The following is a 26,331-nucleotide window of genomic DNA, read 5'->3' as shown; positions in this document are numbered from 1 at the left end:
TTTGAATGATTTGTCGAATACGTAATAGCGTTTAACTTGAATAAAAAGTCTGGAGAGAATTTCAAGTAAAATAGTTTAGGATTGAACTTAAATGTCGGATAGTCATTGAAATAAGTTCGATATTGTCGGAACTTGTCGGCATTGTAAAAGGGTATCCTTTCGAAATACGAAACGAGTTAGAAAGGGAGAGAAAGGTAGAGAGAGAGGTAAGAGGAATACTTGACTCGCATCTGTGCGCATGGAATTTCTCTGGAGCGACATGATATCCGCAGGTCGTAAACTAAAGTTCGAAAGCAAGTGTTCTAGGTACAGGTTTGTCGGCAAATAGTATTACCGATAGAAGTAGAAGAACTTAAAGGAAGTCTTACCTTGGTCTATTCAAACGTACTTTAATTATTTATCATTGTAAATTATTTATTAAACATTCTTTATCTCGTAATCAACTTTATGTTTATCTAATAATGGTTTAATTAATACACCATAATTGGATATTTTATAGAATGTGTGATTAATAATAATATTTTATATATTATTTATTTTTTCAACGTTAATTTGTAACGAATTTAAATAATTTAATTAACAGTGTTATTGCAATCATCATTATACTTTCAATAATGGTTTAATTAGAGCACATTTATGTGTACGTATAATTGGATATTTTATAGAATGTGTGATTAATAATAATATTTTATTATTATTTAATTTTCAACGTTAATTGTAACGAATTTAAATAGTTTAGTTAACAGTGTTTTGTAATCATCACTATACTTTCAATAATGGTGTTATTAGTGCAACATTTATGTGTATGTATAATGGATATTTTAATAATGTCTGATATAATATTTTATATATTATTTATTTTTCAACGTTAATTTGTAACGAATTTAAATAATTTAATTAACAGTGTTATTGCAATCTCACTAACTTTCAAATGGTTTAATTAGTGCACATTGTGTATGTATACTTGGATATTTTACAGAATGTGTGATGATAATATTTTATATATTATTTTTTTCAACGTTAATTTGTAACGAATTTAAATAATTTAATTAACAGTGTTATTGCAATCATCACTATACTTTCAATAATGGTTTAATTAGTGCACATTTGTGTATGTATAATTGGATATTTATAGAATGTGTGATTATAATAATATTTTATATTATTTATTTTTTCAACGTTAATTTGTAACGAATTTAAATAATTTAATTAACAGTGTTATTGTAATCATCACTATACTTTCAATAATGGTTTAATTAGTGCACATTTATGTGTATGTATAATTGGATATTTTATAGAATGTGTGATTATAATAATATTTTATATATTATTTATTTTTTCAACGTTAATTTGTAACGAATTTAAATAATTTAATTAACAGTGTTATTGTAATCATCACTATACTTTCAATAATGGTTTAATTAGTGCACATTTATGTGTATGTATAATTGGATATTTTATAGAATGTGTGATTAATAATAATATTTTATATATTATTTATTTTTTCAACGTTAATTCGTAACGAATTTAAATAGTTTAATTAACAGTGTTATTGTAATCATCACTATACTTTCAATAATGGTTTAATTAGTGCACATTTATATATATATATAAAAAAAGTATTTTTATAGAATATGATTAATAATAATTATTAATGTTAATTCGTACGAATTTAAATTTACAGTTTAATTGATACAAACTTGATAGAATACTTTTGTATAATATGATAATTTTATAGGCAAATAATTTCTTTTTTCAACATTAATTCGTACGATTATTAAATAATTTTGTTAACAGTGTTATTATAATCATCACAATGCTTTTAATAATGGTTTAATTAAATACATATTTAATAGAATATTAATTAGAATATGATTAATAATTTTGTTAATAAACATTTAAATAATTTTTAGTTCGAATAATTAGCAATATAAAATTTCATTAGAAGTTTCTTTTAAAAATAATTCAATTTTTAATATTAATTCGTACGATTATTCGTTAATTTTAAATTCTTACGACAAATATCAAATTGTTATTACGTTTTAATAATCAATAATTTAAGAAATACAGTTTAGAAAACAATTGTTATTTATATCTTTCGAATTTAATACTCTTATTATCAATCGTAACACCATAGAATGGAATTATCGAACATTGTAGAAACGTTATATACGTGGTACGATTAGTTACGGAAAACGATTGTCAATGGCAGGTAGGACTCGTTCGTACGATGCCAAGCTTTCCATTCAAGAAATAGGAATGGTATTTTCGAGGTCAACGATGCCGCGACCTAACTCAACACTCGACAAACCAGTTTCAACAAATCCGAACAAGTTACCTAATTTACGTCTCAATGGCGTAATTAAAATAAAAAAAATAAAATACCAATAAAAGTAGAGCCACGATTTTTAAAAGCTAAACGAATCCATAAAAATATTATTATTATTATAAATATTAATTATTTTTTTCTTAACTTTCATATTATATTTTATATATCATAACTTTCATATTATATTTATTGCATATTTATAATGTTGACTACGCATAAGTTATATTTATTTTTATTTATTTATTTTTACATCGCGAAAGATTGATCGAGAATAGAAAATAAAAAATAAGAAATATTTTTATTATCCATCAATGAACGTTACTATCAAAGAATTTTTTCCTATATATTATATGCACGTTTACCATACAAACGTAATGATATAGGGTGGGGGGAGGGGGTAGGGGATGTAATAATGCGTCATTTTATTTTTCATAAATAGTAAAATTTTATCGAATAGATTATTTATCACTTAGAACGTTGACGCCTCGGTTGTTCCATTATTCGACTACGTTTACGATTTTAGAAAGCGAGAAAGGAACGCGTGTAGTACGGACAGGTACGGGCATGCGGATCGAAAGTTATGCGTGACGAGAGGTAGTTTTACGCGTTAATAAATAATTCAAGGTTCCCTTTGAAAATTCCTTTATAAATACTTGACGTACTTAAGGAACTCCTCTACCAATGGAATAAAGAAAAATATCCGAATTATCTTTTTTTTTAATTTTTTTTTTTAAATAAATTTCGCAAGGTATACTTCTATTGATTTTTGTCGAATCCATGCAAATTTTGTTTCTTTTTTTTACAAACGATTTACTATATTAAATTAATAATACTTTATTAGTATAAAAAAAAATTAATAATACTTTATTCGTATTTTTTAGTCGATTTATTCGAGGAAGAGAATTTTGTAAATGAATAAAATGAATTTAATGTTGTAGAAATATTTTTTAAAATAATTTCAATTGAAATGAACGTTCATCACACATATGTTACATATATTTAACGAGAAATAAAAATACTTCGAAATTTGTTTATTATTCATCGTAGAAATGATATCTCGTTTGTGGTATTAGATAAATTTACAAAATGTATCGTTAAAAAATCAATGGAAGATAAATAATTAACATAATCAGGGTAAGAAGAATTTTTGTAAAATAAATATAAAATTAATTTAAAAATACTTCTACGAATTTTGTAAAATAATTTCAATTGAAATAACGTTTATCACACACGTGTTACATATATTTAACGAGAAATAAAAATACTTCGAAATTTGTTATACTTAATCGTACAAATATATCTTGCTCGTAGTATTCGATACATTTGTACAAAATGTATCGTTAAAAGATCAATCGAAGATAAATAATTAACATAATCAGGGTAAGAGGAACTTTTGTAAAATAAATGCAAAATTAATTTAAAAATACTTCTACGAATTTTATAAAATAATTTCAATTGAAATAAACGTTCATCACACATGTGTTACATATATTTAACGAGAAATAAAAATACTTCGAAATTTGTTATACTTAATCGTACAAATATATCTCGCTCGTAGTATTCGATACATTTGTACAAAATGTATCGTAGAAAGATCGTTTTAAATCTACACAACGAATGCATATATTCGATCGTAAGTCGTCGTAGATCTCGTAGAAAGGTTTATTTTCATATAGATGACCTTAAGGTCAGAAGCACGTTGACCTGAAATAAATTACATTTCGAATCTAACCACCACCACCACCACCACCACTCCGATGAAACCGATGTTCGATGAAAAGGATTCGCGATAACTTTTAAAAAAAAAATAAAAAAATAAAACGTCTTCTCGATAAGAGTGACATTTCCCTTACCCTTCCCTTCCCCCCTCCTCTGCCCTCGCCAACCCTTTTTTCTTTTTTTTCATTCGTTCGTTAAATTCGTGTTCACGAAAAATTTTCTTTGAAAATAACAAAAAAAAAAAAAAAGAAACAAAAAGATTATTTTTACGAGCGTACATATATACGCGTAACTTTCTACACTCGTATAAATATTTTTAAATACTGTAACACACACACACACACACATACTCATAGATATAATACCATAAGCGGCCGGGAACCAATACGTTTTAGTAATCCGAGCAAACGTTGAAATAGAACATCGAATGTCGTATATAACGCAAAGTACTGTTGCCAGAATTTACATCTGCTAGTAGCAGCACGCGTTTCTACGAACGTAAATTGTGGCTCGGTAGAATGCATCAGCCGTGTTTATCGATTACGATCTCGATAATGTAACCACATCGTTCGTCAAATAGATTGCCAGAACTATGCGATAATGGTAATGCGATACGCGTATATAATCTAACTGTCAACGAATCGATACATATACATATATATATATATTATATTATATATATATATATAGATACTGTTGTAATTGCAAACTAGTACTACTATTACTATGACAATTACTAAATAAAATTCTACGATTATTCGTTTCAAATATTAAAATATATATAATATAATATATATGAGCCGTTTATTTTGAAAGTGGCCTAACTCCATTAGGAGTAGAGATTTTGGTGTGGTAGAAATGGCATTAAAAAAAAATAATTTACTGTTTGTCCCCCGAGAGTATTACAATATTATCAAAAAGTGTCGGAAAGGTAATAACTTTATTGTACATGAAATGAGACAAGAAGATTTTGTATCAACAATATTATTAGAAGACGCAATTTTTAAAAGGGTTAAGAATTCTAACGGAGAACCAATAAACTGGTTAAAAATATGTTGGATGCGTTTTGTCAAAAATGAATAAGATTTTCTATAAGACGTCAATGAATGAGAACGAAAATTTGAAAGTCCTGAATTTAATACTACGTCGGGGTAGACCAAGAAAGTTCGAAAATATTGTATTGACATCACTGTATAAAAATATAAGACAAATTACAACCGCAAAATTCAAGGACATAATTGACTTATTACGATATATACCACCGGAACATCATGATTTCTTTAAATCCCTTTCACATACGCAAAATGTAGATGAGTAAAAAATTGTTTTGTAATTTATGTTTGTAAAAAATATTTTGAATCGCATAATTTATGTTTTTAAAGTGTTACAAAGATATGTAAAATAAAATAAGTATTGTTTTTTCGCAATTTGAAGCATCTTAAATTACGTTGAATGGACTTCGGTTCCTTCAAATTTTATAACGAATCTTGTTGTTAATTTTGAAAGTGGCCTAACTCCATTCTTGGTAAGAAAACGCATATTATTCACTTAATAATTGCCATTATTTTAATAGGAACTGTAAATTGAACACCTTTAGATACACTTAAGCAACATAACTCATTGTTATTCTTTACGTATATTTTTAATTGCATTGAAACGCAAACCTTTAAATATCTCAATTTAAGGTTATATGGAGTTAGGCCACTTTCAAAATAAACGGCTCATATAGATACTATTGTAACTGGTTACTAGTACTACTATTACTATGACAATAATTAAATAAAATTCTACGATTATTAGTTTCGTTTAAAGCAATAATAAAAAATAAGTTTTCGAAAGTTTATCATCGTTAAATAAAAATATAATTTTTTCTAGTAATCGATGATGAAAGTATATAATTTATTTCAAGCTTTATCAAATTAACGTTAATTTTCATTCGGAATAGTATCGTGTAACGTGTAACTCTATAGGTCGATATAATGTGAAATCTTTAATTAAATTGATTAATAATACAAAATTGAAATTGCTAATTAGCGATCGTGTTGCTTTTCGTGAAAATTTTCAAAAATCAATATATATATATATTACTATTATAAAAATAAATTCATTTGAGATACTTTTGCCATTGGCTGATATTACTTCCCATTAGTCTGACTGGGGTAGGGTGAAGTGGGGTGGTTACCTTCCAATATTACAAATAACAATAATCATATTAATAACATTTTAATGCGATCTAAATTATACCGTAGAATTTCAATTAAATAGGGTGATAATTAATAATACAAAATTTATCGAACGAGAAGAGGGATTCGCAATCGTTCGTTCGTTCATTCGTCCGTCTTCCCATTTTTTTAATTATTTTTTTCAAACACGAACATTAAATTAATAATTAATAAAATATTAACGTAAGCGTAAAACGAGAGACAGAGAGAGACAGAGAGAGAGAAAAAAAAGTAGAATAAATAATTCGTTATAATTATACATTATAAAATTAAGTCAGTTAGTTAACTTTAAGAAGGATACATCCCTTAAGGGCGTAAAATGAATTTCGTGTAAGTGGGTCAAGGTGAAATTAGAATGAATTTCTACTCGAGAGTTAACGAGTTCCAAAGCGAATTCTAATAACCAGATTTTATGAGAAAAATAAGAGAAAAAAATAAAAATGAAGAAAAACAAAAAAAAGGAAAAGAAAAGGATAAAAAAGAGTATTAAAAAAGGATGTCACGTTGAATAATAATAAGCAAAAGAAAAAAGAAAAAAAATAGAACGAGAAGTGAGGGAAAAGGGAGACAAGGTAGAAAAGGGTTGTTGTGGAAGATATTGCAATGCGTTCTACTACAATTTTGTTAACAATAATAACAATAATTATGATAAAAGTGGTAATGACGATGATTATCTAGGAAAAACGTTTGACCGTGGGCACACAGGGTAATAATAATTTTGTTAAGAATATAATAGTTACGTAGTTACAAGTATGGGAATGGTAATAATACATAATAGCACTGTCCCCCTAAGAACTCGACTTTCTAGTGTGTATGTATACGTGTACGTGTAAGTGTATGTTTGTATGTGTGTGTGTGTGTTTGTGTTTGTATGGGATATAATGATTATGATTGTCAGGATAGTCGCGAGAAGGTGCAAGAAGTAATTCGCACGGTCCTGTTGCTGCCACTGGGTGTGTAAGGGAATAATAAAGGTAGGAACTTCAAGGGATACCTTATTCCTAAGGGAGTCGTTAATCTCATTTCACGATGCTGCACGTGCTCACGAGTTCCATCACGAATAGGGAACGGATTTCAAATCATTCCTTGATGCATTCCTTTGCTTTTATATAAGATAGAAAAAGAAGAAGAAGAAGATGAATAAGAAGAAATAATATTCTTACTTCTATCTAAACATTATCATCTTATTCTATATATATTTACAAATAATCTCACATTAGATCTGAAACTAATATCATTTTTCTTTGTAAATCATCTATTATAACGTAATTCATCTTTTCATACGAATACTTTATTTAAAATTTATGCAATTGGTGCATTTGTAATTTTTATATTGTATTATAAGTATTACTATGAGTGTATTCAATTTAAATTATTATATACTTCAATTACTAATCGTCATTTAACCAACAATTCATTTAACTATATTAAACATTTCTTTTTGATCTTTTCCCAATATAAAAATATATGCAATTGGTGCATTTGTAATTTTATATTGCATTATAAGTATCATTGTAAGTGTATTCAATTTAAATTACTATATACTTCAATTACTAATCGTCATTTAACCATCAATTCATTTAACTATATTAAACATTTGCAATTGATGCATTTGTAATTTTTATATTGTATTATAAGTATCATTGTGAGTGTATTCAATTTAAATTATTATATACTTCAATTACTAGTCGTCATTTAACCATCAATTCATTTAACTATATTAAACATTTCTTTTGATCTTTTCCCAATATAAAAATATATGCAATTGGTGCATTTGTAATTTTTATATTGCATTATAAGTATCATTGTAAGTGTATTCAATTTAAATTATTATATACTTCAATTACTAATTGTCATTAACCAACAATTCATTTAACTATATTAAACATTTCTTTTGATCTTTTCCCAATATAAAAATATATGCAATTGGTGCATTTGTAATTTTATATTGTATTATAAGTATCATTGTGAGTGTATTCAATTTAAATTATTATATACTTCAATTACTAATCATCATTTAACCAATAATTCATTTAACTATATTAAACATTTCTTTCTGATCTTTTCCCATATAAAAATATATGCAATTGGTGCATTTGTAATTTTTATATTACATTATAAGTATCATTGTGAGTGTATTCAATTTAAATTATTATATACTTCATTTACTAATCGTCATTTAACCAACAATTAATTTAACTATATTAAACATTTCTTTTTGATCTTTTCCCAATATAAAAATATATGCAATTGGTGCATTTGTAATTTTTATATTGTATTATAAGTATCATTGTGAGTGTATTAAATTTAAATTATTATATACTTCATTTACTAATCGTCATTTAACCAACAATTCATTTAATTATATTAAACATTTCTTTTTGATCTTTTCCCAATATAAAAATATATGCAATTGATGCATTTGTAATTTTTATATTGCATTATAAGTATCATTGTGAGTGTATTCAATTTAAATTATTATATACTTCAATTACTAATCATCATTTAACCAACAATTCATTTAACTATATTAAACATTTCTTTTTGATCTTTTCCCAATATAAAATATATGCAATTAATGCATTTGTAATTTTTATATTGCATTATAAGTATCATTGTGAGTGTATTCAATTTAAATTATTATATACTTCATTTACTAATCATCATTTAACCAACAATTCATTTAACTATATTAAACATTTCTTTTTGATCTTTTCCCAATATAAAAATATATGCAATTGGTGCATTTGTAATTTTTATATTGTATTATAAGTATCACTGTGAGTGTATTCAATTTAAATTATTATATACTTCAATTACTAATCGTCATTTAACCAACAATTCATTTAATTATATTAAACATTTCTTTTTGATCTTTTCCCAATATAAAAATATATGCAATTGGTGCATTTGTAATTTTTATATTGCATTATAAGTATCATTGTGAGTGTATTCAATTTAAATTATTATATACTTCAATTACTAATCATCATTTAACCAACAATTCATTTAACTATATTAAACATTTCTTTTTGATCTTTTCCCAATATAAAAATATATGCAATTGATGCATTTGTAATTTTATATTGCATTATAAGTATCATTGTGAGTGTATTCAATTTAAATTATTATATACTTCAATTACTAATCGTCATTTAACCAACAATTCATTTAACTATATTAAACATTTCTTTTTGATCTTTTCCTAATATAAAAATATATGCAATTGATGCATTTGTAATTTTATATTGCATTATAAGTATCATTGTGAGTATATTCAATTTAAATTGTTATATACTTCAATTTCTAATCGTCATTTAACCAACAATTCATTTAACTATATTAAACATTTCTTTTTGATCTTTTCCTAATATAATTTTCTTTTAATACTGAAATAAATTATTTTTTCAATTGCCTACTTGGACAGTGAGATTTTCAATGGGGTAGAAAATGATCAAAAAAAGAAGTTTCTGCTAAAATATTTGTTTAAATAACATTAACAATAACCTCATTAAAATCAGAGACATTTTTTTAAACGATTCCTATAAGAAATATCGAAGCAAAGATTATAAATAGGGGTTGGGGGGGAGGGTTATGTTTTATGGAAAAACGATTGTATCATATATAAAAGAAAATAAATAATAAAACAATAATCTCCCCTCTCCAGAAAAAAAAAGTAAAATACAAGAATATAAAAGAATGATAAAAGATAGAGAGGAATATAATGGGGAACGTGTTTATAAATAATGAATGACGTATAAAACATAATGAAATGATTTATCGCTTATATTACAGCAAGCTTAGCTGACAATGGATTCTTTTTTTGTGCTTGGCAACGTTGGTAGCAGTGTTACACCAGCAGGAGGTGAAATTGTTTGTGTAACTCTACTTCTATATTTCTATCTTTATTTTTCTTTCAAACACATACACACACACCCATATACATCACATATATACATCAACATATGCACTTATACACATATACACACATATGGAAGGACACACAAGGTTCATATACTAACTCACTCATTCATTCATTCGATCACACGCACGTGTGCACATGTATATATATATATGGTGGTATATATGGTGGGTTAGTGAGCAATAAATCTATCCATATGGCATGGTATGGTCATCGGCGTGGCGAACGTTGACCAATGGTCAAGGTGGTTGTAGTTGGGAAAGGGTACGTTACCTTGCCTCCAGTCACATTTATTAACAACGACACGTTTTTCTCTATTCTATACTACCTTCAAAACTATTTTCCTATTTTTATTCTATTTATTTCTATATATATATATATATATGGGTTTCTATATTTATTTGGTCAATATTTGTCAATATTTTTAACTCGGTATTTCGTTTAATATTTATGATCCACTCTGTATATAAATATTCTTGTTTGGTTATAAATAATAATTAGTCATTTCAAATAGATGGTCAGTATTTATAATAGGATTTATTATAATCAAAGTTATATAGAAAGATGGATTGATCATTTTAATATAAATATTCAATATTTATTTTTCATATATATATATATTGATCTAATAAATAGTTATCGTTAAAAGAGAAAGAGAGAGAGAGAGAATTATGTTAAATATTGTCAATTGAGAAACAATGAGATTTGATAAATTTTATTTACTGTAGAAAATTATTATTTTGAATAATTCATTTAATAAAAAAAAGAACATTTTTTATCTATCTATTTCTTTCTATTTCTCTCTCTCTCTTTCTCTTTAACAAGATCTTCTAAATGATAGTGTTGTTTGTATAGAACTTAGTTTATAGAATGTACCAGTAGTACTTGACTTCTATTTGACTCTTACGTTTCAAAACAAATACATATATAAACGTTATATTTACTCACTCGAGTTGGAAAGTGAAGTTGTTCAGTATAATACGAACGGTTCGTGTAAAAAGGTTGTTTAATTGTACTCCGTAAATATCAGTTTTTTTTTATTTTTATAACGTGTATGTATATAGGTTGTATATTTTTTGAATTAATTAGATCTATCACCGTGTGTTCAAATGAAAAGTGAATAAGTGAAAAGTGTCAATTCGAGTTAAGGAAATTTTTAATAGAATAAAAATCAAATTTTGGTAAAGTATACTTTGTTTCACATACTTTTTTTGTTTTTTTATGAAATAATGATCAATTGTATTGTGAAAAAGTGAAAAATTCAGTCAATTATTAATTAACGTTTATGTTAAACCGAATTAAAGAATATTTTTAATAGGAAAACAAAATTCAAAAATCAATGAAAAATGAATTTTAATGTAAAAAGTATACTTTCTCATAATTAAATATATTGATACTTTATTTTATCGAATAATTTATATATATATATAAAATACAAAACCAACACAATTATGCAATGTTACGTAGAAGAAAGAAGATCAAGATTCTCGACAGGTGGGGTATTAGTGCAAGACACGTTGCATTGCTTTTCAATATCTTTTTGTTTCTCAGTTTAACTCGTACGTCGAATATATTTTATGATTCCATTCCGTGGGGAAAAAAAAAAAAATGTTCGAATGGAATGTCGCGGTTTTTAAAGATCGTCCACACGAGAATTTCTCATAGATTTTGTTCTTCTTCAAATTAAAAATAGAAGAAAAAATAGTAGAAAGAAGAAAAACAAAAAAACAATATAACAATTAATAATAATAAGAGAGTAAATAATTACGTTAAATAAACATCGAAAACCAACAACCAACAACCAACGTGAAGAAAAACGTTTATTAGAGGAACCCCCACCCCACTTTCTCCTCCTCCTCACCACCATGCAAATCACGAATGCACTTTAGTCGGATGCATCTCGTGTATGCATTCGAGTATACACGCATGGTACGCACTAACACTTTTCTATTTTCTCTTTACGATTCTAGATTTGTTGTTGTGTTGTGTTGTGTTTGGACAAGCCGTTGTGCTATGATTTGAAGTGGCATTTATGAGAGTCGTTCTGTCTTCTCGTTCATGCATTACTCATGAGTGTCTAACATTCCCCTCTTCTCATATAGTCCCTCACTAAATGCACATGCACATTTACACATACACACACACACACACAAACATATATAAATAATATATATTTATACAAAATAATACAATATTCATTTTATTAAACAATTATTTTAAGTGTAACTTTTGTTTTCCAATAGGAATGGGGAAAAATGGGATTATTTAATCGATTAAATAAACAATTAATATTAATTTTTATTATAATTTTTTTAAAACTATTGTTTCAACTATCTTTTCAACTATCGTTTTCAATCGTAATTGAAGGTGTATATACGAATGAGAATAATCTATCGTTGGTGGTGGTTCGAATAAAAATTGATCTCGTTATACGTAAATTTTTATTATTATGGGGGTTTGAATTTTTTTTTTTCTTCTTCCATTGACCCACCCAAAAGCATCCTACTAACGTTTCCCTTTTTGTATTTTTTGTTCCTATCAAATAATTTTTTAATAGGATCAATTATTAATGGTCGAACGAGTTAAGCAAGCAACGAACCAACCAATCAACACGCGTCATCGCGGGGGAAGGGGAAGGGGGTGTTATATCGAAATTGAATTTCATTTCTTCGTTGCTGTTTCGCATAATAATGAAATGTTTAATAATATTGTTAAAAAATGGTAATAATAAAGTGGTAGAATTTTTTATAAAAATAACAACAAAAAAAAATCGGTACGAGATCGTTAAAAATTTATTACAGTTCGTTCGGTAAAATCATTCGTTAAAGAAACAAAGGAAGGGGAGGCAAAAAATAAAAAAGAAAGGAAAGAAAGGTCCACTTTACGATACATCGCAAACGGATTCCTTTATTTCTTTGCGAGTCACCCGTTAGATCGTCGTCGTCGTCGTCGTCGTAGGACGAGTTTGGTTTAACGGTAAACACGTGTTATTGCAATAACTAGGAAAAGAAAGGTATTTTCTTGGTTTTCTATTTATTCAAGGGAACATTATTATTATTATACGAACTGTTGTTAATAAGTAAAAAAAAGAAACAGAATTACTCGTTTTTTTTATAATAATATAAACTGGTTATCGTTTAATTATATTTAATTTGCAATTATAGATCTAATTGTTAATTATTATTTTTTTAATTAATTGTCGATACTCCTCCCCCTTTCACCCTCACCGTACGTGATTGCAAAACGTGAACGGATTTAAACAATTTTTTTTGTCACACACACATCCCTTTTTACTTTTAATAAACAATTAAATTAAATTTTATGGTATAATAAAGAAAAAATGATTAAAAGTATACACTTACACGTTGGTCTTGTCCTATTGGGCCTTGTCAATGGAATCCATGGTCTTTGTGGCGGTTGATTAGCGGTTACTGTATAAACAAACAAATTAAATATCACTAATTTAATATAAATAATTTCAATTAATTATGAGAGATAATACACACGCAAATAATTCAAAATAATAAATATCACACGTGTCGTATACTCTCTTATCGTATTTTATTAATATAAGAATAATATTAATCAACCTAATCGATAATTGTAATTTGAAAAATCATTTTAAAAAAACAAATCGTACATAATAATATTTTTAATCAAACTACAATCATTCGAGGTGTTCAATACGAGATTATAAAAAATAAACAAATTAATTTCAAATATTGAATATTTATGAAAGAAAATTATCTGATTCTCAAAGTTCTCATATAATGGAATAGGAATAATTTAACGACGACAACTTAATCATTGTCTTTAAAGAGCTATAGCAATTCTTGTCTCATTTGTCGAAGGCTCAGAAGGTTTGCCTTTGAAAGGAGTATACATCTTTCAAGCCATTTACGAGTCTTATGTTGGTACAACCGAATATAAACTAACACACCAATAGAACTAAGAAGAACACTAATACATATACATGTATATATGTATGTAGATAGAAGGAAGATCATGTAGAAGTAGAAGAAGAAGAAGAATAATGGTGTGGGGTGAAGGGGTGATAAGTAAAGGGGTGAAGAGGTGAAGGGGTGAGGGGTGAATGGTTTGCATGTATATACGTATGTATGTATATATGTATGTATGTGTGTGTGTATGTATATAGAAGGAAGATCATGTAGAAGAAGAAGAGTAGAGGGGGTGGTAGGAAGATATAACACGAAGGGTTTGTCTCAAGAATGGGGGTGGGGGTGAGAGGAAATATGAAGAGTCAGAGGAGGGTGTCTTGGATAAGAGAAGAAAAGATGAGGGGGGTGTTAACGAGTTCCCGGAAATGGCGGTGGTAAGAACCCCCCTGAAACCTTGAGACGTGACTCAAGTCTGACACAAATGCCGGGACATTAGACAAGTGGTGGGAGGCAAAGTAGACGCAGTCTCGGAGGTGCGCGAAGGTAATCAGAATTAACAATTCAAAGCCTTCTTCTTCTTCTTCTTCTTCATCAAAGACCTTCCATTTTCATATTTTCTTCATCGTTACTATTACTAACACCTTAACGTGTTCCCCCCACTCTCCCACCGCAACCCTAAGCTCTTGTTCCTTTTTTTATTCTTTTCTTATCATCCCCTTTCATTTTTCTTCTTCTTTTTTTTCTTTTCATTTTTCGTATATTGTTCGTTCGTTTCTCTTTACTAGAATTTTTGTTCTTTTAAACCGACAACTGGTTTTAGAAAAGGGGGAGGGGGTGGTTTTTGGACTATCTACAAAACAAAACAAAATTGAAAGTGACTACGAGAAAAGAATGTTCGTATTTTTGTTCTATTTTTTTTCTTTTGATAAATTTAATGAGTTTAAAATGTGTATAAAAATATATACACACTCGTTTATTTTATCTCATTTATCTTTCTTACGAATTAACATTGTGAGAAGACACAACACTCGATCGATATTACCCAAGTTCTCGCGAACTTAAGACGATAACTGTAAGTATCTTAATTATAAAGCGATTGTTACTAAAGGAAAAGGGTGTAAGAGCGTTAACGTGTTAAGAAAGTTGCCTTGGTTGAGATAAATTTTCGATTTCGTTAACGTTCATGCTTCATCGGATTATCAAGCGAGTCTGGTGTTATACGAAAAGCTAATAAACTTGTTGCTATTTGGTCCAAAAAAAAGTTCAATAAAACTAGATAACAGTTTTTTAAATATCGTTAACAATGATACACACGAAAATTACAAATTATACAATTTTTCAGTTTTTTTATATATTTCTATTTAAAATTATAATCATAATAAACACGTATGCTTTCTTTTTATAATTTTAATAATTAAATAAATATTTCAATAATAATGTTACAATATAGTTAAATAATATAATAAATTTAATTATTAATTATATTAATAAATTTTTAATTTATATTAATAAATAATTATTAATATTATAATAAATGTTATTATTTAATTATATTATTTATTATAATAATATTTAATAAATAATATAATTATTTTTTAAATATTATAAATGATATAAAAATTAAATAAAATATACAAATTTCTTCTATTTCCTTTCTAATTATAATCAAATAAAACATAACACATATATTTATAATATTCGAACAATTTAATCGTTAAACATGATCAAATGCTTTGCTCGTTGTTTGAATTATCTCGTAGTTGAGAAGAGAACCTGATCGATAATAAAATTACAAATTATACAATTTCTCATTTTTTTATATTTCTATTTAAAATTATAATCATAATAAACACGCGTATACTTCCTTTTATAATTTTAATAATTAAATAAATATTTCAATATTTTATAATAGTTAAATAATATACTTAAATAGTAATTTTTTAAATATTATAAATAATATAAAAATTAAATAAAATATACAAATTTCTTCTATTTCCTTTCTAATTATAATCAAATAAAAAATAACACATATATTTATAATATTCGAACAATTTAATCGTTAAACATGATCAAATGCTTTGCTCGTTGTTTGAATTATCTCGTAGTTGAGAATAGAACCTGATCGATAATAAAATTACAAATTATACAATTTCTCATTTTTTTTATATTTCTATTTAAAATTATAATCATAATAAACGTGTATGCTACCTTTTAAAATTTTAATAATTAAATAAATATTTCAATAATAATGTTACAATAGTTAAATAATATAATTAAATAGTAATTTTTTAAATATTATAAATGATATAAAAATTAAATAAAATATACAAATTCCTTCTATTTCCTTTCTAATTATAATCAAATAAAACATAACACATATATTTATAATATTTGAACAATTTAATCGTTAAACATGATCAAATGCTTTGCTCGTTGTTTGAATTATCTCGTAGTTGAGAAGGGAACCTGATCGATAACGATGTTTTAAAAATAGTTCTCCCTACGTTCGTTCCAACGTTCCATTCTTGAAGTATCTCTCTCTCTCTCATTCTCTCTCATTCTCTCTCATTCTCTCTCATTGGAAACAAGTATAATGACTCGGCAATGATACATGCTCGTGGTAATAAGAATCAGTTGAAGGAATGAGATAAAAGATAGAAGGAGACAGTTGAGAATGTTATGGGGTGGTTGAAGTGAGATGAGGGGGATAGGGGGGTGGGGGGATGGGGGAGGATGTAAAAGGGGGTATGGTGAGGAAGTAAAAGATATACAACGGAGAACAAGATATAGTCAGAGTTATATTATGCCAAGAAGACGAGCCTAATCAGCGATACTGACGTTGCAACGTTGCAGTGACATCGCATAAGAGACTCCAATGAGTTAGAAAGAGATAGAAATAGAGAAAAATAAAGAGAGAGAGAGAGAGAATGGTTGGTTGAAGCTAGTGAATGAGATAATAGATAAATCGAATAGAAGGATGGGTTAATACTGCTGACTAGATTATTATAATTGCCAAAACGATAGTGAACCCGAACGAGAGAGTTCCCTTGACGATGGGGGGTGGGGGGGGAGGATGGGGGAGGGTTCGACTTGACTTACGAGAGGACATGAGCATCACGAGAACCCTCATTAAACTAGTTCATTACACCTGCTTCTCTTATTAATGGGTTTAACTTGCCAGATAGAGATGAGAATAGAGATAGAAATAAAGAGAGAGAGAGAGAAAGTTCATAGAGAAAATTCGATGTAACTTTTGACCTGGGATAATTAAAACAGATCAAAAAGAACGTTTTCATTTGTATTGTTAATCCGAAAAATTTATAATTAATTATTTATACGAAAAAAAAGAAAAGAATGATAATATGTATTTTTTAATTCTGTCGTGGTGATTATCAAAAGTACATTCCCCCGTGGAAATTTTATTTTTTTTTTGTTCGTATTATTTATTATAAAAAAGCTTGGAATGAAAAAAGTGAAAAGTTGATAAGGAGAATGATTATTTAAAGAGATAAAAGTGTCACGTTGAAGAACGTTTTAGGACACAGGCAAGAAGACAAAATAAAGTAAAATAAATAAAAAAAAAAAATAAAAAGAAGAAGAATATAAGTTTGATTAATAAGAAAAGTAATTAAATTGTTGTCGTAGTCAGATAAATGCATTTCAATTGTGGATTAAAGATAATAACGATCGTAAGTAATGTGGAGGGGAGGAGGGAGGGAGGGGGAGGGGGTGAGAAGAAAAATAAAGAAGAAACAAAATATAATACGTAAAGTTAAATAAAAATTGAGATACGTGATATCAAAGTAAGTATCAATCAAAAAGAAAGATGAAAAGTATAAAGGGGAAAGATGTTACCTGTAAAACACACACATACACATACATATAAGTAAAAGTTAGTTGTAATAGTGGTAGTAGTACTACTCTTGCGGAATTGAAACTGCAAGAATTTTATTTCAACTTCGCGAGCTTGTCTCCCGAGGGAAACTAGAGATAACGCCCTTGGGAGCATCCTCGAGACAATAGAGACGACAGGAAAACGTGTAGCTCGAGCAAAGAAAACAGTATTTCATCTGTGGCATGAGCTGAGATTTATTTTCACGTAGGAAACCTGATTTCAATGAATATAAATGTAACTTTAGGAGAATTACTTTGAATTTAAATATTCTCTCTCTCTCTTTCTCTCTCTCTCTCTACTGATTTTTTAATGTTTTTTTTCTTTCTATTTTTTTTTTTCTATATATAGAATATTTATTTGAGGAATTTATTTGAATTTTTTGAAAACATTTACTGTCGGTGTACTTTGTTAAATATATCATCGGTCAATAAATATGAATATTTTAATCGGTATAAAAATATATATGGACAAAGTATTATGTATTGATTATTTAAAATATGAATTTAAACAAAAAAACTGGTGTGTGTACTTATGTACGCACGTAAAAAGTTATACTTCTTTGCCGTACCAAAACGAACATAACCTCAATAACCTCAAAATAACTTTAAAAAAAAAAAAAAAAGGAAACATTTTCAATCGATCGATATATTACATATATAAAAAAGAATACAAAACAAAAAAAAACAAAAATATCAAAATATAGATCAGTCCACACTAAATATAAGAGAGATATATCGAATTACTTCACGCGTCAACAGTAATGGCGCGGTTACAGCATTAGTTCTCGCTTCGATCATTTAAGTAAAGCGGCGCTGCGTACGATTAGTATTTGGATGGGTGACCCGCTTGAGAAAAAAGGGGAAGAAGAAGAGAAGACAACTTCATGCCGTATACTTGAAATCACTTTGCCGCGCGTCGTAAATACCGACAAACTTCATGGTGTCGTTTTTCCAGACGCTCGGAACAAAATCACTCCCCATTACATTTTCCCCAACTTGCCAAAAGAAGTATAACTTCAAAAAAAAAATATATTTAATTCAAAATGTGCGTGTATCTTGACGATATACATAAGTATTTAATAGTATATTAAAATTGATTGAAAATCATTTCAAACGTTGATTGATTATCTTCTATAATTTGTTTAATAATATAATAATGAATTAAATTAGAATTTTTATAAGAAAAATCATGAAAAAAAAAGTATCGTGACAATTAACGTGTCACGATTTGTTATTTGATTTTTAAATGTTAATATTTTATAAATGTATATACGTATGAGAGAGAAAGAGAGAGAGAGAGAAATGGATCAGTTGGAAGTTTTCTTAACAAAATCAAATGAAATGGGTGCAATTTGTGCAACGAGAAGAACGCCGAGGTAAACGATTATGCGAGATGTTGTCCGCATTCTACGAAACCTTATAAAGCCAATTAAGATCTTTACCGCAGGAAAGGTTTAACGATATCCACTATCCAATCAATGCTTGGAATGAACGAAGGAAGTGACGTTCCCTGTAACTCTCTCTCTCTTTCTTTCTTTCTTTCTTTCTTTCTTTTTTATTTTTTTTTATTTTTTTCTATGCTTTTTCTACACCACCGAGCTATTCTTTTATTTACCTTATCGCGTGTTGATCAAGACAAGTCTTTCCTCTTCGAGAGAAATTCCTATCTTTTATCGTCTACTTTAAGATAAAATCAACGAGATACAAAAAAAAAGAAAAATAGATAGAATAGATTTTTATTTTCAATTTTCTTTCAGCTGATCTATAAAAAAAGAAAAAAAAATATCGAGTGAAGACGATTGAAAAGTAATTTATTTCTAATATATAATTGTATATTCTTTAATTTTTATTTTTATCAGATATTACTAGTATCGGACTAAAGTTTAAGATAAACAAAATGGAATTATTATTAATTCTTTCTTTTTTTTTTTTAATTAAATGATACATGTACACAGATATATATTTAAAAAATTTACGCGAACTATTCAATTAAAATTCTACATCGATTCGATATAAAATAACTTCCTATGTCACGAACAAACAATACCCAGAAGAAAAATAACAAAAAAAGAAAAAGAACGGAATAGTAGATATAATATTATTGCATCATTACTGTACTACTACCACAATTATACAAATAGTGCATCATTGTTTCCAACAGGAACGGGATGAGTCATTAAAAAGATTTTCTTAACATTTAATCACCGTCATCATCGTTGTCATCTAGCAAAGGTTAATGAACTATAGGAATCCGGTCAAGACAACAAGATAAAGATAAAGATAAAGATAAATATTAATAGAAAGAAAAAGAAAGATATAGTAATACACAGGTAAAGGTGTAGCGAATGAAAACGTGTCATAGTCATCGACAGATAGCATTGTCAAGTTTAATGCCAGACTATACCTATCTTCTCTCTCTCTCTCTCTCTTTCTCTTTCTCTTTCTTTCTCTCTCTACCTGGAATTACGATTGAAATCAATAATTACGATAACAGAGTTGCGGTAACTGTACCGTCACACGATTCGGAGAACGTGATTTAGAGGCTGACAATGCCAATGCCCGTTGACCCCTTTTCCAAACGTGTAACTACCGTGTGGCTTATTAAACTCTGACCATGCTAACGAGAGTCAGAGGAGGAGGAGGGGGTGGGAATAAAAGGGGTGAGAGAAATAAATGCAACAACAATTCAAAAGATTCGATTCAAATTGAGACTGAAATTGTTATTGAGAAAAAGAAAATCTATTTGTTATACGTTGGATTGTAATAATGACTAATTAATTGTGAGATTTGTTTTTTCATTTGTTAATACATTAACACATTAACACATTAACACTTTTTTTTTGTTTTTTACTTAGAAACAATTTTATATAGGTAAGAGAACAAAATAAATTGTATTTAATTTATGGAGAATAAGAGAATTGAGATCTTGAAAATATTTCATTGAACGCGTGTAAAAAAAATTAAGTACCATGTAAAAACAATATACCGGTTCATATAATAATTTATAAAAAAAAAACATTAACATTTGTGGAGAGAAATTCGAGTGAAATGAATTCGTAACGAACAGATTGTTTTGTTGGCCCCCTGTATATAAAATATTATTCAAATTTATTCTAAACTCGTGCGAGGATACATATTTATTCAAATAAAAGTATGTATTTTTTTTCTTTTTTTTTAACAATTACTTACTTAACGTGTAAAAATATCAATGACCTATTTGTATCATAGTATTTTTTTTTTTTTTTTTTAAAACGTACAACACGTTACGAAAATTCATTTCAAAGAAGAATAATTTATCGCAATGCATATTTTATATGAAAAAGAAAAAATCTAGAGATTGCAATTTGACGATAACGATGATGACGATGATGATGATAGTTTTCATTTTTATCTATTAGTTTGAATATAAAAAAATAAAAAAGGAAAAACATCTCACTCTTATTAAACAAAATTTATTTTATAACGACATTTAAGTACACTTAGTCTATTTACCTACTACGTTTCGTTATTAAACTAAACTATAACTCTTTTCACTTGTAATTAAACGTTATATGGTTCATTAACTGTGTGCAATAGTTAAATAACGTGTACTATTCGAACACACATTTCTATCGTGAACCAACTGGAGCGCAAATACTCGCGAGAATTGTGACTTGTCCGATGAATCTGGGGAGAGGGGGGAAAAAAAAAGGAAAATAAAAAATACAAGAGTGTCCTCCCTCCCACTCCTGGCTGCCATTACCCCCACCACCATCACCACCAGCAGCGTTTTCGGTATTATAGTCACTGATTATTTAAATAATAAATATTTAATAAAAACCCGTATCGCGTTTGTATCGAATTTTGTAAACGTAAACGATTCGATATACGATCTTAATATGTGTTTTATTATTAATAAATAATAAAAAGCATTCCCTCCCCCCACCTCCTCCCGGGAGAGATGAAAAACAATGAGAAATTGGAATCAACCAATTGGCAATTGTTATAAAACATAATACATATTTATTAAAAATATGATATTTTTCGCGATAAGAGAGGTAATCGAAAACATTCGTGTGCATTTATCGGACTAATAAAAGTTAACCATTTTCGAGTAGATTTTTAGATACGGTTGTAATTGTCAGAAACAGAAACGCTAAAGGATGTATTATTTCCATTGGAATTTTACTCTATTTATTCTCTTCTCTCATTCCCATTCTCTTTCTCTTTCTCTTTCTCTCTCTCTCACGATTCATTAGATTTGAAACGGAATTCGATTGTGGGCAGCTCGTAATACACTCGAATTGCTTCCTCCTCCTCCTCCTCCACCTCCTCTTCCTCCTCCTCCACCTCCTCCTCCTCCTCCTTTTCCTCTTGTACGAGCTATATCACGGAATATTATCGACGTAATGTTAATAATCTCTAAACACGTGAATCGATATTACTTTGAAAATAATATCATCTATTTCTATAGGGACACACTGTATACAATAATAATAATATATAAGTTAATAAAGTAAATAATAGGTCTTTTTAGGATGATAATTAGTTGTGATATTTTGAATGTATATAAGAAAAATAATACGAATTTTAATTGAAGATAATATTTGTTCCTAATTTGTAGAATAATTAGTTTTTACAATCAAATTGATATTATTCAAGTTTTGAATTACTGTATAATAATTATATAATACGTCTTTTTTAATGTAAATATGTTTTATAATCCAAGAAAAATAATACGAATTTTAATTGAAGATAATATTTGTTCCTAGTTTGTAGATTAATTAGTTTTTACAGTCAAATTGATATTATTCAAGTTTTGAATTACTGTAATAATTATAATATGTCTATTTAATGTAAATATGTTTTATAATCCAAGAAAAATAATACGAATTTTAATTGAAAATAATATTTGTTCCTAGTTTGTAGATTAATTAGTTTTTACAATCAAATTGATATTATTCAAGTTTTGAATTACTGTATAATAATTATATAATACGTCTTTTTAATGTAAATATGTTTTATAATCCAAGAAAAATAATACGAATTTTAATTGAAGATAATATTTGTTCCTAGTTTGTAGATTAATTAGTTTTTACAATCAAATTGATATTATTCAAGTTTTGAATTACTGTATAATAATTATATAATACGTCTTTTTAATGTAAATATGTTTTATAATCCAAGAAAAATAAGACGAATTTTAATTGAAGATAATATTTGTTCCTAGTTTGTAGATTAATTAGTTTTTACAATCAAATTGATATTATTCAAGTTTTGAATTACTGTATAATAATTATATAATACGTCTTTTTAATGTAAATATGTTTTATAATCCAAGAAAAATAATACGAATTTTAATTGAAGATAATATTTGTAGATTAGTTGGTTTTACAGTTACATTGATATTCAATTCTTGAATTATTAAACAATTGCATTGGAATTTTGTTTACCTGCATAAATTATTATCATTGTCTGTCTGTTCCGTGCTTTATGAAAATGAAGCTCTTGTGCATCCACGAAGGTTGCATTATAAACGTTCATGTTTTCCATATATATACACCCACCCCCACACACACACACACATATATATATACGTAGAGATACAGGACAAATATAAATACATGTGGTAGCCGTACGTGAAACGAGAAACACGTTCGTCAAACTTTACTTCTCGTTTCGCGTTTCTCCAACATCCGAGATTCTCTGGGTTACAAATGTCGAATGTTACAGTTCGTTCAACATCGATCGAACCACCCCCTACCCCTCCCCCTAATCCATACCCCCTCACTCCCTCACCCCCTTTGGGACATGATTTGCGAGAAAATGAATCTCGAACCGTCATCAAAATCTAACGCATGTACCTACTACTACTATTACTACTATTACTACTACTTTTACTACTATATACGAACCCCATTCCCCTCCCCACTAACCCCATCGTAGATTTTTCTCCCTTGGGAGACTGTAAAATACGGTTTGATTTTGTGAGATATCAATATTGGTAATGTAACTCTGACAAGGAAGTATGGAAGTAAAATTACCCGACTCGTTTTCTATGTAGTTTTTTTTCTTTTTTTTCTTTTTATTTTTATTTTTAATAATAAATAGTCGACTGTGTCAAAGTAAACCGATCTATGATAGATTCGTATCGTTACTTTTTCTTGTTGTTTTTTGTTCGTATAATTATTCTATTAAACGTGCATTTTTGTGCAATTTGCATTTGCAATTTTTGTGCAACAATTTTCAATGCAATCGTTGAATAATTTTGGTTTTTGTTTTCTTTTCTTTTCTCGATACGTTCGTTTAAATATCGTTAAACAAATGACGTTTTAAGGATAATATTTTTTTTTTTCTTTAATAAATTTGTATCGTTCAAATTAACTTAAGATAAAAATTACGTATCATTTATCGTTAGCAAAATATCATTTAGAATTCGTGTATTTAACATTGTGGCAATTTCGTAAATGGAAAAATCTTTGTTCGCTTTTTTTTTCTTTTCTATAGGATTGAAATTGAATGTACAAATATATGTATATTTAATATGAGTGGAGACTGGAAGAGATTGAATTGTACAGTTACTATCATAGATATAACAAGTTTTTAAATGAACGTATTGAAATCAAAGATTCAAACAGTGGATATTTGCTTTAATTAACTTTTATGAAAAATATTTCTTGAGCAAATGAAAAATAAATGAAACCAAACCAACAGTGTTATAATCCATCAATTTATTGAATACTCTTTTAAAATTATATATACTTGTTTAGTAATAAAAATCAATAAAAATTAAACAAAATTATGATTTATATAATCTTATAAATCAAATTTTATCATTAAAATATACATTCAATAATTCCAACAAAAATTATCATACAAATATATGAAACAAGAATCGATGATCGAAAGAAAATTATAATTTAAACGAAGAATACGATTAAAAAAAAAACTGGTGTGTGTACTCATGTACGCACGTAAGAAGTTATACTTCTTTTTGCGTACCAAAACGACATAACCTCAATAACCTCAAAAATAACTCAAGAAAAAGAAATAACTAAAAAAAATAATAATTATTATTAGATATATAAGAAAGAATAAAAAAGAAAATAAAATATCAAAATATAGATATCAGTCCACACTAAATATAAGAGAGATATATCGAATTATTTCACGCGTCAACAGCCATGGCGCGGTTACAGCATTAGTTCTCGCTTCGATCATTTAAGTAAAGTGGCGCTGCGAACGATTATTTTGGATGGGTGACCCGCTTGAGAAAAAAAGGGAAGAAGAAGAGAAGACAACTTCATGCCGTTACTTGAAATCGCTTTGCCGCGTGTCGTAAATATCGACAAACTTCATGGTGTCGTTTTTACAGACGCTCGGAACAAAATCAATCCCCATTACATTTCCCAAACGCGCCAAAAGAAGTATAACTTCAAAAATTTCTAGAAAAAATGAAAAAATAGAATAAAAGGAGGATTGTCATTTAGAATCAAATTTTATCATTAAATATACTTCAAAATTCCAACAAAAATTATACAAAATATGAGAAACAAATCAATGATTGAACACAAAAAACTGTAGATAAATTATAAATTATTCAAAGAATACTATTAAATAGTTCCCAAACAAGAAGAAAGAAAGAGAAAGAGGAGGAAGAATGGGCAGGTGGGTGGGGGTAATTGGTGAATTTGATATACGAGTTCAATCGAAGCATAATCAAGAAGCCAGTGTTATACAAAATATGAGAAACAAATCAATGATAAACACAAAAAAATTAGATAAATTTAAATTAATCAAAGAATACTATTAAATAGTTTCCAAAAGAAGAAGAAGAAGCAGAAGGCAGAAATGGGTTAGGGTGGGGGTAATTGGTGAATTTGATATACGAGTTCAATCGAAGCATAATCAAGAAGCCAGTGTGACGATAACTGGCAGACAATAATCTGCTAAGCTTACCACCGGTTAGTGGCTAAATCGGAACAGTTTCGAAGGGTGAACCCTTCGAAGAGTACGATGAAGAGACGAAGGGAAAGAGGGATAATATAATACATACATACATACATACATACATACAGACAGACAGATAGATAGAACTAGTAAGAGAGAGAAAGAGAGTGAATCGAAGGTGAGTGGAGGATTATTCTCCGCTTCCTCTTGGAACTGTCGGCAACTCGGATTAGTTTTAAAGTAAGAGTATGCTTTAGTTTGCCCTTCTTCACTACCTCACCTCACCTCAACTCAACCTCAACCTCACCTCACCTGTCTTCCTCTCTTACCCTCTTTGCCAATCCTTCTCTCCTTTTCTATGTGTGTCTGTCTCCGTCTGTCTGTCCGACTGTCTGTTCCCCTATCTATTTCTGTCTT

At 27.9% G+C, this 26,331-nt stretch overlaps 1 protein-coding gene across 1 annotated transcript in view; it reads right to left on the bottom strand.

Annotated features, from left to right (window-relative positions):
• LOC122518175 (CCR4-NOT transcription complex subunit 6-like) overlaps nucleotides 1-26,331 on the bottom strand; it is a gene marked incomplete in the record, with an annotated part of 788,395 nt that overhangs the window by 33,071 nt on the left and 728,993 nt on the right. The window contains 1 exon segment of the mRNA XM_043636924.1: nucleotides 13,555-13,623. Coding sequence (XP_043492859.1) covers nucleotides 13,555-13,623 — 69 coding nt within the window.

The sequence above is a fragment of the Polistes fuscatus genome, unplaced genomic scaffold (genome assembly GCF_010416935.1).
Source record: "Polistes fuscatus isolate 324 unplaced genomic scaffold, CU_Pfus_HIC Scaffold23, whole genome shotgun sequence".
Lineage (NCBI taxonomy): Eukaryota > Metazoa > Arthropoda > Insecta > Hymenoptera > Vespidae > Polistes > Polistes fuscatus.
Note: the sequence above shows the minus strand (reverse complement) of the source record. Positions and strands in the feature narration are given on the sequence as shown.